The sequence below is a fragment of the Octopus sinensis genome, linkage group LG14, assembly GCF_006345805.1.
Source record: "Octopus sinensis linkage group LG14, ASM634580v1, whole genome shotgun sequence".
Taxonomy (NCBI): Eukaryota; Metazoa; Mollusca; class Cephalopoda; order Octopoda; family Octopodidae; genus Octopus; species Octopus sinensis.
In genome coordinates, this window is record NC_043010.1 from 19,768,151 (window position 1) to 19,786,881 (window position 18,731).

Sequence of the window (18,731 nt, forward strand, 5' to 3'; positions counted from 1 at the left end):
GACATATTGCTTATGGTATCACTGACGTCTTTTTAAGAAGTCAGTGAGGCAACAAGAAGCAATAGCCATCCGGAATTTGCATACATCCTGCCGCCTCCTCCTCCTCTCAACTGGTGAGATTGCTGATGATGATGGAATATCTAAAGAGTGGGAAATTCCAGAGGGAAGCTACATTGGGGAAGGATAGGGATTTTAGTGTTTAAGATGCGGGAGGTGAGAGGTGGGTAGGTCAGGTTGGCTAAGGTGAAAGAAGTATGCAATTAACATCAAATGTAATCAACTATTTCTCTAACGACAACGAGGGTGGAAATGGTGATGATGAGTCCACGGTGCAGGCACTTGGGTTAGTGTTAGGGTATTCAGCTCATAGCCTTAAGGTCGTGGGTTCAATACCTGGCAGCGTATCATGTCTTTGAGCAAGACTCTTTATTCTACGTTGCTCCTGTCCACTCAGCTGGGATAAACGAGTAGTTCCTGTAATTCAAAAGGAGCCAGCCTTGTCACATTCTGAATCTCTTTGAGAACTATGTTAAGCCTATGCACATCTGTGGAGTACCCAGCCACTTGAGGATTAATTTCACAAGAAGGTTGTTCCATTGATCGAACCAACAATAACTCCTGTCATCGTAACTGATAGAGCACCTGTTTAATGTGTTCACATATCTTGGTTGTGGGAGTAGGGGATATAACCAATGCCCCCAGTATACAACTGGTACAGGTAATAGTAATAACGATTTGTTAACTTTAGCACAAGACAGGTGAAGTAGTGGACTGGATCAAACCTCAATACGTAACTTGGATTTATGTTAGAGACCCAGGAGGAACAAAAGGTCAGGTTGACCTGCCTGAGAGGGAAATATCAATTATGTAAATCCCAGGATATGACTGGTACACACTGAACCAGGATATTATTTTGATTAGGTCTACAGGAAGACGGATGGTCCCTGGCTTCCACAGAACCTCCAATACTTGAATACACTGGTATATTCATATAGATACAAACATTCACAGATATTCACCCCCACATTGTATGTGTGCGTATGTGTACATACCTTCACTGTTTATACAAGCTGTACTGATACATAAACACACAGAGACATCTATAGTACCCTACAACACAGGGTACTATACATGGTAAATATATTTTATTGATGCAAATAGAGGTAATGGTGTATGTAGTGGTAGATGGTGGTGTTCTACTGGTAATATAGTAACTATAGTAGTAGTAGTGGTCATGGTAAATATGTAGTGGTGGTGGTGGTGGTAGCAAGTGATACGCAGAAGTGGCAGTAGTGGTAGCAGATAAGCAGAGGTGGTAGCAGTGGATGGAAAGAAAAGAAAAGAATTTATAAATAAAAGCTCCTGCAAAAACGTAGGAAGATACCAACTGGATTTACATACAGACATTATATTCATATACACACATTTGCGTGTGTGTGCGTGTGTGTGTGTATGTATATATATATATATAAACACACATATTTGTAGCTGTCTGTCTGTCTATTTATCTCTGTATGTGTATGTTTGTGCCTATACACACACACACACACACACACACATTTGTTTTGTTTATTTCTTCAGTTTAAAGTTATAGCCCCAACTAATTTTCTAATTATTTAAAATCATTCATTGAGCACTTTTGGGGCAAGTTGAGACGTCTTGTAGGATTTCATGTTAGCCTAATTGCCACACACACACAGTTCCTTACTGACAGCATGTTTATAGTTAGAATGTATGCATTTGTGTGTAGTACTACAGCAGTAGATATTCCATGTGGTTGAAAAATGACCAGCACAACACCACCACTGTACCCCTAAAACCCTACCCCCATTACTGCAACAGCACCACCACCCCTCCAAATAGGGGTCGCATGTTAGGACAACTTGACCTGATGTAAAGATGTTCAAAATTCTATAAGGATATCAATGGAGGGGTCAGTACTTAACACCACCACCACCATACTGTGAAGGGCTGAACTGACCAGCACACAGGACATCTGTGAGTAGAGTGTCTGAACTGACCAGCAACATTATGATATGACCAACACTCTAGACATATTAGTGAGAGAGAGATGGGTGACGATGGTAGGTAGCAGACACTTAAGAAATGACTGGTAGACCATCATCATCATCAACATCATCATCAGACAAGCCAAAATAGAAACCTCTACACGATTGCTCAACATGCTAGAAATAGCAGTCAAATCTCCCCACTGCTGAATCATATCATTCTATTAAACATCTTAAAAGAAAGGAAGAACACATTAGACGATGCAGTCCCAACTATACAAACAGAAAGGATGGCCATGGTGGGAATGTCTTGGCTCATAACAGTCTGCTCAATCACAGTAACAACAACAACTATGGATTTTCGAGGGAGCCAGTTCTTTACACTAGAAGCATGATGGGGTGGTGATGGTCATGGCTAGAACATTTCTGATATTTGGTCTACACGGTCACTTCTGACCAGGAGCTAAACAACACCACCCCCACCAACAACAGCAGCAGCACTACGAACAACAACAAACATCGCCAATAACAATAACATCAGCAACAACAAATATTACATCAGCAACAACCAAAATACACACAGACAGACAGACAGACAGACACACCCATACACACACACACAACTAGAGAAAAGCATGCAAAGCAATGTGGTGAAAAACACCGTAATAATAATAATAATAATAATAATAATAATAATAATAGTAATAATAATAATAATAGTAATAATAATAATGATAATGTTGACAGTAGTAATAGTAAAAATAGTAGTAGTAGTAACAACAATAGCAATAATGGTAATAGTAGTAGTGGTAGTAGTACCGTAGAACAACGTAAACTCCTCCGTCAGTTTCAACGGTGTTGTGGCTGGCTGTGTTGACTGAAGGGTTCAATTCCAGCTGACTACGGTTCTTCTCCATCAGACTATCAAACAACAACAACAACCACCATCGCCACCACCATCACCACCTCGCTGCTGCTGCTGCTGCTGTTGTTGTTGACTGAGTGCGAGTGCGAGTGTGAGTGTAGGGTAAAGAGAGGAGGTGTTTGGCTTCTGGCCAGAAACTGACTGCCATACAGACAAACAGCCATACAGACACTGGCGGCTGCAGTGGTGGTGGTGGCGGTAGGGGTGGTGGTGGCGGTGGTAATGTTTGTGAGTGATGAGTGATTATCTATCTGTGGCTTGTCAGTAGTTGGCAGATGTAGATTTAGATGTAGCAGTGGTGGTGGTAGTCGCCACAATCCACCCACCACCACTATCCCAATGAAACAAAAATCACCAAATTGTATTTACATTGCTGCTGCTGCTGATGCTGCTGTTGTTGTTGTTGTTGTTGTTTAGCCCAAGGTTGGTCCTGACGAGTAAACTAATGATCAAAAATGTTCTGTTTGTAACCATCCTTTTTTTTTTTGCTTATTTACTAGGAACCCAGAACCAACATATCCATTTACTATAGGACGGCTGGGTCTGGTTTAAGGGAGATCTGGCTGCTATTTCCTGCAGGTTGAGCAAGAATATATAGATAGATGTTCTCTCATTGGCTTGCTGATGATAACAATGATGGCAATAACAGCAGACACACAGACAGTACAAGAGATACGATGATGATGATGATAGCTGGCATCTAAATAATATTTATATTGAGGAGAAAGATTTGCACTAACTGCAGCAAAAAAAATATACTACCACCACTACTACTACTACTGATGTTGGTATTAGTACAACTTTTACTGCTGCTACTGCTGCCGCTAATCCACCCGCCACCCTTTTCGCCCCGCCCCACTCACTGCCAAAAGTGTTAATGTGGAAGTGTTAATATCACCTCTCAAAGATAATACCATCGCTACACCACGGAGCAACATTAACACCTCCACACCACTCCTCCCATTAACGCCAAAATCATCGCTAACACCACAACCATGATTACAAGCTGAAGAAGCCTCCATCTAGCTGCTCAGCCTGCTAGAAACAGCAACTAAAATCTCCCTCAAATAATAAAGTACTACATTGGATGATGTGGTCAAGGATCCGCTATGTCTGAAAATGCAAGAAAGGATGGTCATGAGTGGAATGCCTTTGACCATAGGTCTGCTCAGTCAGTGATGACCTTGGGCTAATCACCACTACCACCGGTATGGGACCACTGGTTGTCCAACAATGCTTGCCAACCATGAAGGTGGCCCAGCTAAGTTTCATAGCCAATGCAGAAACGTGTTTTCTGAGTTTGCTCACCCTGGGCCAAGCTGAGATTAGACATCATCATCATAAGCATGAGGAAGTCACCAACGCAACACAGGCATGGCTGTGTGCTAAGAGGATGGCTTCCCTACCACATGGTTCCAGGTTCAGTCCTACTGCATGTTACCTTGGGCAAGTGTCTTCTACAATAGCCCCTGGCTGATCAAAGCCTTGTGAGTGGATTTGGTAGATGGAAACTGCAAGAAGCCAGTTTTATGTGTCTGTGTGTACATATATATGTGTGTGTGTATGCATGTATATATATTTATATATATATATATATATATAAGTGTGTGTGTGTGTATCTATGTTTGCTCCCCACCACCATTTGACAACTGGTTTTGGTGTGCTTATATCCCAATAACTTAGCGGTTTGGCAAATAAGATCGACAGAATGAGTACCAGGTTTTTAAAAAATAAGTACTTGGAGAGGGGGTTCGATTTGTTCACCTAAAAACTCTTCAATGTGGTGCCCCAGCATGGCCGTAGCCAGATGACTGAAGCAAGTAAGAGATAAAAGACCATTAACACCACCACCACCCTAATAACAAAAACAACAGCAGCAAGGGTGCACTGCTGTCCTGCAAAAGAGTTTGGTGCAGGAAAGTGAAACCATGTGACACAGGTGTAAGATTAGCTGTAGGAGTGCTGCAGTCTACGTGTATCGTTTGCTGCATTCCTTAATGAGGCACTCCACATCATATCAGATACATATGAATATATCCATAGATACACACACACACACACACACACACACGCATGCATGCCTGCATGAAAGTATGCACTCACAAACAGACACACACACAAATTAGACACTAACCGAATACATTTGAAAGGGTGTATAAATAAATGTGTGTGAGTGTGTAGAAACAGAAAAACTAAATGTTTATATATTTATTTGAAATTTAATATCTGACTTAAAAATAAACAATATCTTGCTTTCTACACACACACACACACACACACGTGCCTCTGTGTGTGTGTGTGTAAAAACATGTAACATTTGATTAAATGTATATAAAATACAAAACTATTTAAGAATTGGAGCGGGGGAGAGAGAGGGGGGTAGAAAAACAGTTCACATCAAGACACAAACGAGCACTTTCTCTGACACACACACACACACACACACAAGGTCACACTGCTACTTAAAATAGCGACACATACCAAGACATGAAGTCATTTCAAAGACTAATTACCAAAACTTCCACTTTCCTGATTCCACCAATAACAACTTACTACCCATGTGTGTGTGTGTGTGTGTGCCCATTATTTGTGTTTTCTTGTGCCACATTTCATATGGCACTGTGCCAATGCTGAGTGGCATATTAAACCCGTTAGCAGTGCAGCTGAATACTACTGCACCGTCAACCGATAAACATCATTCATTCTCTATTCCTCGTATACACAATTTAACCAATCGTAAACACTGCACTGGGTTTGCTGCTAACTCCACAAATGCAGGGTTTCACCTCTGGTCATCTTTCATAGTGGCCTTACATATGTATAATCACAGTATTGACCAGGCTATTGGATGTTGTTATCATCATCATCATCGTTTAACGTCCGTTTTCCATGCTAGCATATATATATATATATATAGGCACAGGCGCAGCTGTGTGGTAAGAATCTTGCTTTCCAACTACATGGTTCTGGGTTCAGTCCCACTGTGTGACACCTTGGGCAAGTGTCTTCTACTATAGCCTGGGGCCAACTACAGCCTTGTGAGTGGATTTAGTAGATGGAAACTGAAAGAAGCCCATCTTATATATATATGTATGTATATATATATATATATATATATATATATATATATACACACACACATATATATATATATATATAATATATATATATATACACACACACATATATATATATATATATACACACACACATATATATATATATATATGTATTTGTGTGTCTTTGTTTGTCCCCCCACCACCATCATTTGACAACCCATGTCAGATGTTGGTGTATTTACGTCCCTGTAACTTAGCGTTTCGCATTGTTTTAGCTTTTGAATGATGCTACTCAACTGGTTAGGTGAGGAGGCCAACATTACCCCCTGGTCAGAAGACTAGCCCATTACGGGAGTGACGCATTTACAGCTGAGTGGACTGGAGCAACATGAAATGAAGTGTTTTACTCAAGAGAACAACACACCTCCCAGTCCAGGAATTGAACTCCTGATCTAGTAATCATGAGTGCAACACCCTAACCAGAAGGCCACATGCACATGTATAATAGCATCACCAAGGCTACATCACAAAATTTCAGATTCTGCATTAAGCCCAGAAATTACTTCAACTGTGACCAATTGTTAATTGAATACTTCCTTTCGAGTGTTGGGCCTCACGGAGGCAATGGGCAAGACCTTTGGTATTATGTCATGCTTGAGCAGAAGACCCATCAAGCCGAACAAAATGGCAGTCGTGGAAAATACCAGTGTCATGGAAATGCCAGTGGCACATAAAAACACCCATTACACTCTTGGACATTAGATTGGCATTAGGAAGGGCATGCAGCCATAGAAAACCATGCCAAGTCAGACTGGAGTCTGGTGCAGCCTTCCAGCTTACCAACCCTGGTCAATATGTCCATTGTCCATACTAGCATGGCATTTTGTCCGATTCTAATTAAGAATATTAAATGGGAATAAATTGTGTGAAGTGAATCAGAGTTCAGTTTGTTTTTGTGTCATCAGAATGTGCAAAAAGTGAGTGGAGAGTTAAGAAGATAATGAATGCCTTCACATCATCACCGAATGTTTAGTATGTAGTGGGGTTGCCAGGGTAAGTATGGCAGATCTGCTATGTTTTGTGTGAACACAAGGATTATTATACTGAATAAAATTATCCAAATGTAAAGAATCTGGAAATAGTCGTAACCAGACTGTGGCAAAAGTGAAAAAAAGAAGGAAACAAGCCTTTTAATAATAGGTGACATGAGAAGAATTAGAAATTAAAAATATGGATACAAACAACATTATAACCAAAAGCCCACAACATTTACGCACAGAATACAGCACTACTAAACACTACTCACACACAGATTACAGTAACCAAGGTGTGTGTGAGCGTGTGTATTATTATCATTGTTATCGTTTAACGTCCGTTTTCCATGCTAGCATGGGTTGGACAGTTTGACTGGGTCTGGAAAGCCAGGAGGCTGCACCAGGCCTCAATCTGATCTAGCAGTGTTTCTACAGCTGGATGCCATTCCTAATGCCAACTGCCCTGAGAATATAGTGGGTGCTTTTTACATTCCACCGGCACAGGGGCCAGAGGAACTGGCATCGACCACAATCGGATGGTGCTTTTTATGCGCCACCAGCACGGGAGCCAGTCAAAGCGACACTGACATCAGCCACGTTTGGATGGTGCTTTTGACGTGCTACCAGCATGAGGGTCACAACTACAATTTACATTTGATTTGATTTTGATATACTTGAGTCAATAGGTCTCTTCAAGCACAGCATGTCACCCTACGACCCTACAATCGAAGGTACTTTTGAGTGGGTTGGATATGCAACACTGGTGTGTGTGTATATATATATATATATATATATATATATACATATATACATACATATCTATACAGACAATAGATATGCCCAGTGTAGAAAACACATTGTAGTGCTCAAATGAATTTGAACTCTGAATTCTTCAGCCAAACGGCCACAGCGTCAAGAGTAGGCATAACAGAAATCCAGGCAAGCTGATATGGAGATGGTGGATCCATAATGTCCATGGATACCATGGATGTCCATTCATTCCACAAATATAAATTACGACTCTAAGAAACATGTGATTTGTGGAAATGCATGGAGGAATGCATTAAAATATAAATTCTATCCATGGATTATCGTTATTATTATTATTACTATACACACACACACATTATATATATATATATATATATATATACTAGCAGTATCGCCTGGCGTTGCTCGGGTTTGTAAGGGAAATAACTATATAAGCATTTTTAGAGAGTTACTTCCCTTATAGATGCCAATTCAGGCTTTCTTAGCCATTTCTGTTTTGGTGTCTTCAAGCCATGAAGTCGTTGTTCTAAAAGAACGCTGGTCTCCTTGACAACACTTTACGACGTTGATTTCCTTACACTCCCTTCCCCACAGCTTCACGAGGGAGGGAAGAAGGGGGAGAAGCAAACAGGTGCTGGTGTGACCATGGACGCCAACTCCGCCGCCATCGACACACGAAAAATTATGCATTAAAATGGAATAAAAAATGTTAAATTATTTTTAAAATCGTAGACTCATCGTAGACGCGCGCTAATACTCAGACGGGCTCGATATGAATCACGACTATAAGATACCCGAATTTGGTTAAACTGCACCGCAAAATGTGGGAGTAGTTAGGAATCTAAATCGAAGGGGACAGACACTCACACAACTACAGTTTTATATATATAGATATATATATATATATACTGTTCCGTGATGGTTAGATCAACAAAAAAAGTACTCCATCTGGTGAGAAATATTATTTAATAGACACAATACAAGAAGAGGGTTGAGAATGACCTCAAAGTTTCAGCCTACTGGCCTTCATCCGTCAGTCCAGTGAAGACTAAGTAAACTGAAACTTCAAAGTTACTGTCAGCTATCTTCTTGCAAAAGTTTAATAAATGTTTTGCACTGAAAAGTATTAAATAATTCTTCAATTTAATGCCAACTTGTTTGTTTATATGTGTACACACACACACACACACATATACATATAGGTGCAGAAGTGGCTGTGTGGTAAGTAGCTTGCTTACCAACCACATGGTTCCACTTTCAGTCTCACTGCATGGCACATTGGGCAAGTGTCTTCCACTATAGCCTGGAGCTGACCAAAGCCTTGTGAGAGGATTTGACAAATGGGAACTGAAAGAAGCCCATCATAAATATATATATATATATATATATATATATATGTGTCTGTCTCCCCACCATTGCTCGACAACCGATGGTGGTGTGTTTACGTCCCTGTAACTTAGCGGTTTGGCAAAAAGAGACCAATAGAATAAGTACTAGGTTTACAAAGAATAAGTCCTGGGGTTGATTTGTTCAACTAAAGGTGGTGCTCCAGCATGGCTGCAGTCAAATAACTGAAACAAGTAAAAGAATATATATATACATATATATGTATATATGGAAGATGCTTGTAAGCCATTCAAGAAAACACAAAAACCATTAGATTCACTTCGACATTTAAATTTGATTTGTGTCAAAATATTTTCGGCGCTTTGAAACCACGACCTGTTCACTGACAAAACTTTGTGACAGGTCGTGGTTTGAAACTGACGAAAATAATTTGACACAAATTAAATTTAAATGTTGAAGTGAATCTAACAGTTTTTGTGTGGTTTTTAATGGCTTATAAACACCTTCCACACTGCAATCGTTTTTGCTTCAGCACATGATTTCAGATCAAGTCACTTGCTATGCAAGTACATTTCCGTATTATATATATGTATGTATGTATGTATATATATATATATATATATATTATATATATATATAACGGGAAGCTTTATGAAAATAGACAAAAGACGAAGGCAGGTGGAAAACAAACGAACAATTGTATTAGTATGGCGCTCAGGAAATATAAATAAAACAAGTCTTTAACGTTATATATATATATATATATATATATGTTTGTATGTATGTATGTATGTATGTATGGAATCCAAGCAGTTACATTATTAGTACTCTAATGTAATCCAGATCTGGTTAAACACATCGAATGATAGGGAACATAGAGAAATATTTACAATAAACAATTAAACAGTACTCCACTAAATAAGTAAATCACAGGCTTACTTCAATGGATTTTATAGAGCATAGACAGAATAGAATCAAGACATCATGAAGAAGAATGGAGAATTATACATCTTCAAGATATATTTATTAAAGCATTATTCTCATTAAATCTGTGTGTGTGTGTACACACACATACACAGAACATATGGAAAGCAACACTATTAACCATCACACGTATTACATAAAAAAACACTACACAAACCAAAAGTGCAGATAAACACAATAAAAGTACAATAAAATAAAAGTGAAATAAAAATTAATTCTGAAAAAATAACAATATTTATTGAAGGATAAAATTAAGTTGCTGGATGTTGTACTTAATTTAAGCAACTCAAAATTATTCTAGTATTTACAAATTGGCTCAACAGAGAAGTCTCTAATATGCAAGAAGTAGCAGCCATATCTGCCAAATGGCACCCTGCTGTCTTAAAATAAGAACATGTTAGTCAGTACAGTGCCCGATAAACAAAAAAGACAGGATAGTCATGGCTGGAATGCCTTTGCTTGTATATCATATGGAGAAAGCTGAGATTAAATAACTGTTTAAGAATCATCAACTTTCTGCAGCTTCAGACAGTTTTCTAGAAGTAATTAACAACAAACATGTTATGTAACATAGTTAAAATAGCTTTATTGTGCTTACCTTAGTTACACTAACTTTATTATGGAAGAGCTGAGTAACAAGAACCACTCCTACATACACACAGTCTTCTCTCTACACACACATAAACACACAGGGAATGGAAAGTAAAATGCTTTTTTCCAGTACCAAAGAAATGCTTGTTCATTTCTATAAACATACATTTTCCTCAATATTTACACAACCTAATCAGGAAACAAACATACGAAAATGTTCAAATGTCCGTCACCATTACCAATTATAAACAGTCTTTGACTGTTAGTTGGAGACAGTACTTATTCCTAATGGTACAATAATTCTGCAACACATTAAATGTCAATGTCTTCCTAACCAAGCAGAATATCACTAGTGTAAAAGAAGATTCCTCCAGCAAAGAGTCATTGAAATTCATAAAAGAGCTTATCTTCTAAAGCAACATCAGTTATATCTAGATTCCATGTGTTGTTGTGTCTGTCTCTTCACAATAACTTTATTGATAAATTCAAGCTTGATAAACAAGACATCTTTGTTTGTGGCTTCACAGATTCCAGTGAGTCAGAGAGAGAAATTACTGCATATTTGTCCTTAGTGTTCATTTTTAATTACCAATTAGAAGTCACATTTCCAAACACATTTCTGTAATGGAAACAAAACTACATTATCAACATCGTAATCAAGTTAACATTTGATTTTCTATACATGGGTAGGTTCAGACTGCAACACAGCTAGTCTCCACACTTTTTAATCGTTTGTTATTTTGTCTGTACGGACAAACATCCAAAGATCTGACCTCTTTTTGGAAAGAAGATATTTTTGAATTTACCCTCTGGTGATGATGATAATGATGATGATAATATAGAATGTAACAGTCTATACACCCATATTTGATAAAGGGCAAATCCATCATAACTGATGCAACATTTACAAGAAATTTTTTAATACTAAAAATGTTTTGGCATCTTAGTTAAGCTAACTGAAATGTAATGACCCATGAACACTTTAACTACTGTGGCCCATAAACATTGTTACATGTACATTATTTACATTTGACGGATATCTGTCCTCATCTTGTTTGTTGTTAACACAACGTTTTGGCTGATATACCCTCCAGCATTCATCAGGGGTCTTGGGGAAATTTCAAACCTCAGTTCTCATTCCTAAGGTATTTTTTGATGCTATTATTATTATTATTATTATTATTCAGGTCATTGCTTGGAATTGAACTCGGAATCTTGGGGTTAGTGCTTTTAACCACTACGCCATAAGCCCAAAATTCTAAGTTCAATTCCAGGCAGTGATCTGAATAATGATAATAATAATAATAATAATAATGATAATAACAACAACAATAACAACACCATCGTAAAATACCTTAGGAATGAGAATGCAGGTTCGAAATTTCCTCAAGACACCTGATGAAGGCTGGAGGGTATATCAGCTGAAATGTTGTGTTAATAACAAACAAGATGAAGACAAATATCCATCAAATGTAAATAATGTACATAATTCCTCATCTATTAAATATAGAACTGTATTGTTACATATGTATTGTAATTCTAGGTTTGAACTAAATTGTTTTGGAGAGAATAAATACTTGTGTAACTGAAAGACATGATACCTGACTTGGTGGTAATGATGCTGGAAACCCAAATTTTATATCAAAAGAAACCTGAAGTGGTGTGGATGTTATACATTCTTTCATATCCAACATTACTGTTTAATACAAGCTGTGGTGTCTTTGGTAAAATGTAACTGACGCAACGGGTACTTGTAACTGATGCAACATTTCCACCTACAAATATGTAACTGATGCAACACAGAAACACGGAAACCAATTAGTATTCCACATTTCTAATTTAATCAATCAAGAAGGTGAGGAATTGATCAAACGGTAAAAACACACAACACTATGTATTCAAAATGGGTGCTGCAAAGTTCTAAATGACGTTTCTTGAAACTTATTGCAGCACATATGCATAATGTCTTAGATAAGTCAATTTAGACATTTTGCATGCATTGGATGTTAAGCTCAATGTTTAAATGCAATGTAATGGTTGAAACTATTTTTTGATAGAATCGACAGTGTCGACGGGGGGGGGGGGCTGTAGTGGTTTCTTGCCTTCACAGGACAGAAGTCTGCTCCAAGTTTGCCAAGTATATCTTCAAGCAGTATCCAGCATATGTCTTTTGTGATTGGCCAATTTGAGGTAATATTGGGTCCACTGGCATGCATGAAGTCCACACATACATCCTTATTGACAGCAGACTCATCAATGACAGCGGTCATCCACCAAGCAATGTCATATGTAACAGCCACATAGTGACCTATCTACATATTGGTGGTTTGATCCCCAACCTGCAGAACAGAGTTGTCCTGTGCCAAAGATATGACTGACTGCTGCATGGGAGGGGGGTACCACAGTTATCTGCTTGTGCACTGTCCATGGAAATTTCAGCCAAATTATGATCAGTGACTCGCTGTATTATAGGACTCCCACAATTACCTGCAAATGCACTGTTCACACACATCAGTGATCTGCTGCATAAGGGTTCCAATGATACTTTCAAGCACTGTGTCCCCACTGGTCTCAGAAACATCATTGAGCTGCTGCATTAGGGGCCTGGTGTTTTCATCAACATGCAGATTGTTGATAGGGGTCCCAGCATTATCATCTTCAAGCCCAGTGGAATGTGATAATGAAATAAACCAGGAGTACCTTGTAGTATTTAATACAACAATAAAAAGTAGTTGCTTCATACATTTTTCTTTTTTTCACCTGGTGCTAAAATATTGATGCAACCATACCTACTGTTGCATCAGTTACAAGACCTTCATTAATATTCAAGAAAATATAAAGTATTGTGTATAAGAATGGAATCCCCTCCTTACAGCATGTCCTAATGGTTGCATTGTTTTAAAGTAATTATTTATCAGCATTTTGTAGGCTAAACTTATAATGCCAAAACTGACACAGCAAATTTTAATGACCACAATAAATTCTGCTTTTGCTGACAAGCAGGATGATCTTCAAAAAAAAAAAATAATAACCCTGCCAAACTGTAGTTTTACTCTAATTTTTCCTGAAAATACATCTTTGTAAGATGGGAAGTTAATTTTTTTATTAGGATGGAACTGGATTCCTACCTTCAGCTCTTGCAGTCAAAGCGATATCTGCTAGACTGGATCCAAGATGGCTGCCCTGGTCACATGACAATAGTCCCACAGAAGTTTATTTTTTTTACCTTTTTGAATCCTATTGACTCATGGGAACATAATAAAGATACATAAACTATGGCAGCACAGTTTTATTATAATTTTTCAGTTTTTGTCCATTTTGCATGGAATTGCCCTAATAGTGTAATACTGTCTCCATATGTTGATCCACTGTCTTCTTCATTAAGCCAAAGGTTCCACAGCTTCTGCTTAACACAACTGCCTCAAACATTATAGGGTTCAGATCTAACGTAACACACATTCACTTTTATAATTTAAATAAGGGAGAAGCAGGAGTAGACATAACTCTACCGTCTTCCTAGAAGTTGACACAGCTTTAGCCCCCTAGCATTTAAACAGCCAAATCAAACCCAAATATCCTTATCTTTTCTATGTTCAAACTGACCAAATCTGGCCTATCACACCCATCCTACAATGTCATTCTAAAACTCAACAATCACATCACTGAAATCTTGAAGCTAGAAGATAATGCGTGATTAATACAAAATGATATGAATAAATAAGCATTACATTTGACAGAATAAGCTGAATGCTAAAGGATTAAGAATAAATCAGAGAGGAAAACAAACTTTATGGCTGCCTGCTCCCCTCTCCGGACACTGACACAACCTGTACATTGACCCTACCTCCATCCCCACCAACATTAGCACAACCCTTCTTGACTCTCTCCAACACTGATGTAACTGATGATCAACTTCAACACAGTTTTTTCCTGTGAGTAAGAAAGAATATCCAAAGAACGGTAATTCAATGAAGAAAGAACTGGGAAAGGGTTTCATGTGGGGTCTGGCAGCGAATCCCTTTCCCTCACTTCTCTCTTTCAAACTTGGTTATATTCGTAATTTCTTGACCAACAAAAACAAGTCAGCATGTATCTGGTGCTGATAAAAGAACAGCAGTTATCCGTGCAGCCTTTCACTGGCCCAGAGAGATCTATATTTGATCTATAGATCAATACTTCAATAAAAGAGGCCACAAGAGAGGATGGTGGAGACAAAGTGAACAGCTTCCACAATATCTCATTACGGATAGCATCAGCGTTACATAAATAAAGAACTATTACAGTTCTGTGCTTAAATAATCTAATCCAATTTTTTGGTATTGTCAGTCGATATCTGGAACTAAATCAAAGCAAATCAAATACTTGTTCCATACGGAGAAAGTTAATTATCTCACAAGACTGCTATGGCGCTATACTCTTTCAGTCTTTTACTTGTTTCAGGCAGCTGACTGCAGCCATGCTGGAGCATTGACTCTATTCGAACAAATCAACCTCAGGACTTATTTTTTGTAAGCCTAGTACTTATTCTATCAGTCTCTTTTGCCAAACTGCTAAGTTATGGGGACGTAAACACACCAACATTGGTTGTCAAGAGATGGTGGAGGGACAAACACAGACACACACAAATACATACATACATACATACCTTCGAAACGCAGAGTAGCCGAAACAGGGGCAACTGAAGAAGGGGAATATTCCTTGTGTTGTATGTCTTGTACTCTGTTTTTTCGTTGTTTGAAAAAAAGTTCGTTTTCTATGTTTTTGTTTTTATGTTTTCATTTCTCTTTGTGTTCAATGTTTTTTTGGTGTCCTGTACCCATATATGTATTTATATATACATATATATGTAGGTATGTACATATATGTATGTATATATGCATATGTTTATATATTATTTATGTTATTATATGATCGAATGCCACAAATCCACTTCCAAATAAGTTTTATCTATATATATATATACAATGCGCTTCTTTCAGTTTCCACGTACTAAATCCACTCACAAGACTTTGGTCAGTCCAAGGCTACAGCAGAAGACACTTGTTCAAGGTGTCACACAGTGGGACTGAACCTAGAACCATATGGTTGGGAAGCAAGCTTCTTAACACACAGCCATTCCTGAACCTATATATATATATAAAATTTTATCTTGTACTTGTTTCAGTCATTAGACTGTGGCCATGCTGGGGCACCACCTTGGAGAATTTTTAGTTGAACAAATCGACCCCAGTACTTATTTTTTTTAAAGCCTGATACTTATTCTATTGATCCCCCTAACAAACCCACTAAGTTACAGGGATGTAAATATACCAATACTGGTTGTCAAACAGTGGTAGACCACAAACATGGACTCGTAGACAGACAACCAGACACACACACACACACATGATGGGTTTCTTTCTATTTCCACCTCCCAAATACATTCATAAGGTTTTGGTCAGCCCAAGGCTATAGCAGAAGACACTCACTCAAGGTGTCACACAGTGGGACTGAACCTAGAACCATGTGGTTGGGAAGCAAACTTCTTACTGCACAGCCACACCTGTACCTATATGTGTGTGTGTGTGTATAAATATATCAGGCACATGCCATCAGTAATTACTCAGAGTAGGCAGCCGGTGACCTTTATAATAATAATAATGAAACTATTGTATACAGTGCTCAGGTGCACTACAACTTGTCAAAAGTGCATATAAAGCATATGTAGTAATGTACAAATGTCTGGGAAGTGAACAGTGTATGAGTCAGATACATGCTTGCGTGTGTATGGAGGGGAGAAAATCAGGTGTAGTGTTGGTGAATCTCAGGAAGCATGGGAGGTTTGAAGGATGCAGTGCTCCAACAACTAACAATGTAGTAAAACACACAGAAAATAATTGAATCACAAGTGCACAACTGAGTTGAAGGCAGATTTACATCTGCCTTAATAGCATGTAAAGAAAACGGTGTTGTAGGAGTGTACGCAGCATGTGTACTACAGCAGTATTATGTGTAGCTTAAATACGGAGATTGAAAGGCAGGGATGAATTATGCCTACCTAATCTACAAAAAATTTTAATATTTTGCATTTTATGCATAGCAATCAGAGTAACCTTCATGATTTTATTGAATTAGGTGCATATTTTGCCATGAAAAGAAAATGTTGTTATCGATAAATTTTATTCAAGGCAGGCACTGCCTACCTTGCCTACCTAGGCAGCATGTCCCTGATATATATCCATAATACACACATACACAAATGTGTGTGTATGCAAACACACGTGTGCATACATAGAGCTACATTGGATACATACCCAACCATTTCACACATCAACTGTTCTTTTACACAACTGCAACTCAATGTTAGCCAAAAAGTGAATGAAAAATGGGAACAAATACTTATTCTACATATGATGTTGGGGGTGGCATTTAAACATAATGAATTATTATCTCCAATCCACACCCCCTGCTCTTTCTCTAATGGTATATGTTCATAAACCCATGTCAATTTGACCAAGTGATACACCATCATCATTTAACGCCTGGTTCCTATGCTGGCATGGGTTGGATGGTCTGGAGAGCTGCAGTTTTCTATTCTGGCATGGTTTCTATGGCTGGATGCCCTTCCTAACATCAGCCACTTCACAGAGTGGACTGAGTGCTTTTTACATGGCAGCAGCACTGTTGCTTTTTATGCGCCACTGGCACAGGTGCCTTTGCATGCGGCACCAGCAGGGTCACCAAGTAACTTGCAAGACGAAGAGGGAGTGGGACCAAGGGAAATGGCTGTGTGCCAGGAGAGAGAGATTAAAGTATGACAAGGAAAGGACATAACTGCAAATATATTTGACCAATGAATATTTTTACGGAATGAGGAAACGACCAAAGAAATTTTAATTTAGTTCAATATTTCTATTTTGAACTCTCTCTCTCTTTCCCAATGTCCACACAAGTCTTTGGTTGCTTCAGCTGACCCTTCCCCTAACCTCACAACAAAGGTGCAGACACCATTAACCTATTAACAATCACAATTCTCTCCAATCATCATATCAATAAGTCCACTCGGACATCCCCACCCAATACCATGGTAACCAACTGAGATTGTTACCAATCAAAGCCACCCCCAGATATATAACGTGTATGTATGTGCATGTGTGTATAGTACACATACACACGGATGCATGCACACAAACGTGCACACCCACATATATCTGTTTCAAGACCTTAATGATTCTGGCATCCCTGCCAATATAACATACCACACACATACACACACACATCTGACAGGGTTTTTGCAATTTTCAATTACCAAATTTTACTCAGAAAGCTTTGGATTAAACCCAAAATCATGTGATTGTAAAATGAACTTGTTATCCAACCTACTTGTTATCCACGTACACACACACTTATTGAATTGCTTCATTGTAGCCAATATCTTGCTTCAGACTTAAGATATTTCTAAATGAATATCACATATACACACCATACATACAGATACGATAACATTTATTATTCTACATTCAGATGGATGTGTATATATATATATATATATATATATATATATATATACATAAACACAGAAAGAGAGAGATGTGAGTAATGTCAATATAGATGTTGGATGACAGATGTGAGAAAACGAGTAAAGATCACCATGGTATTGATATGTTTCACATGTGCCACATGTGATAATGGTGCCAATACTGTCTCAGTGATTTAATTAGTAACAATGCTGATATCGGTGTAATAATGATACTACTTGCCTACATATACATCGGCCTCTACATGGTACCTGAACTGTATATATATTTCCCTCAAATCACACAAAACTGAGTTTTTAAAAATGGAAGACACTATACAGTAGAGTTCTGGACAAACTATGCCTGAATTTAAAAAATTGGACAGCTCCAGGTGGAATTTTTTATTACAGGTGCACATGAGGGCTGGCATGGCATTAACACAAACACACATGGATAATAAAGTATATATCTGCTACATCCATACAAATAAGAAGCTAGCGGCAACAAGGTATTGA

General features: G+C 38.2%; 1 protein-coding gene across 3 annotated transcripts in view; it reads right to left on the reverse strand.

Moving 5' to 3' along the window:
• The window catches only part of LOC115218754 (attractin-like protein 1), a 163,490-nt gene that overhangs the window by 45,334 nt on the left and 99,425 nt on the right, over positions 1-18,731 (reverse strand). Inside the window, exon 26 of one of the 3 annotated variants that reach the window (XM_029788666.2) lies at positions 10,696-11,339. The exons of the other annotated variants lie outside the window; for them this stretch is intronic. Coding sequence (XP_029644526.1) covers positions 11,306-11,339 — 34 coding nt within the window. The 3' untranslated portion in view covers positions 10,696-11,305. Of the gene's footprint in view, positions 1-10,695; positions 11,340-18,731 lie in introns of those variants that run through there. 3 annotated transcript variants of the gene reach the window in all.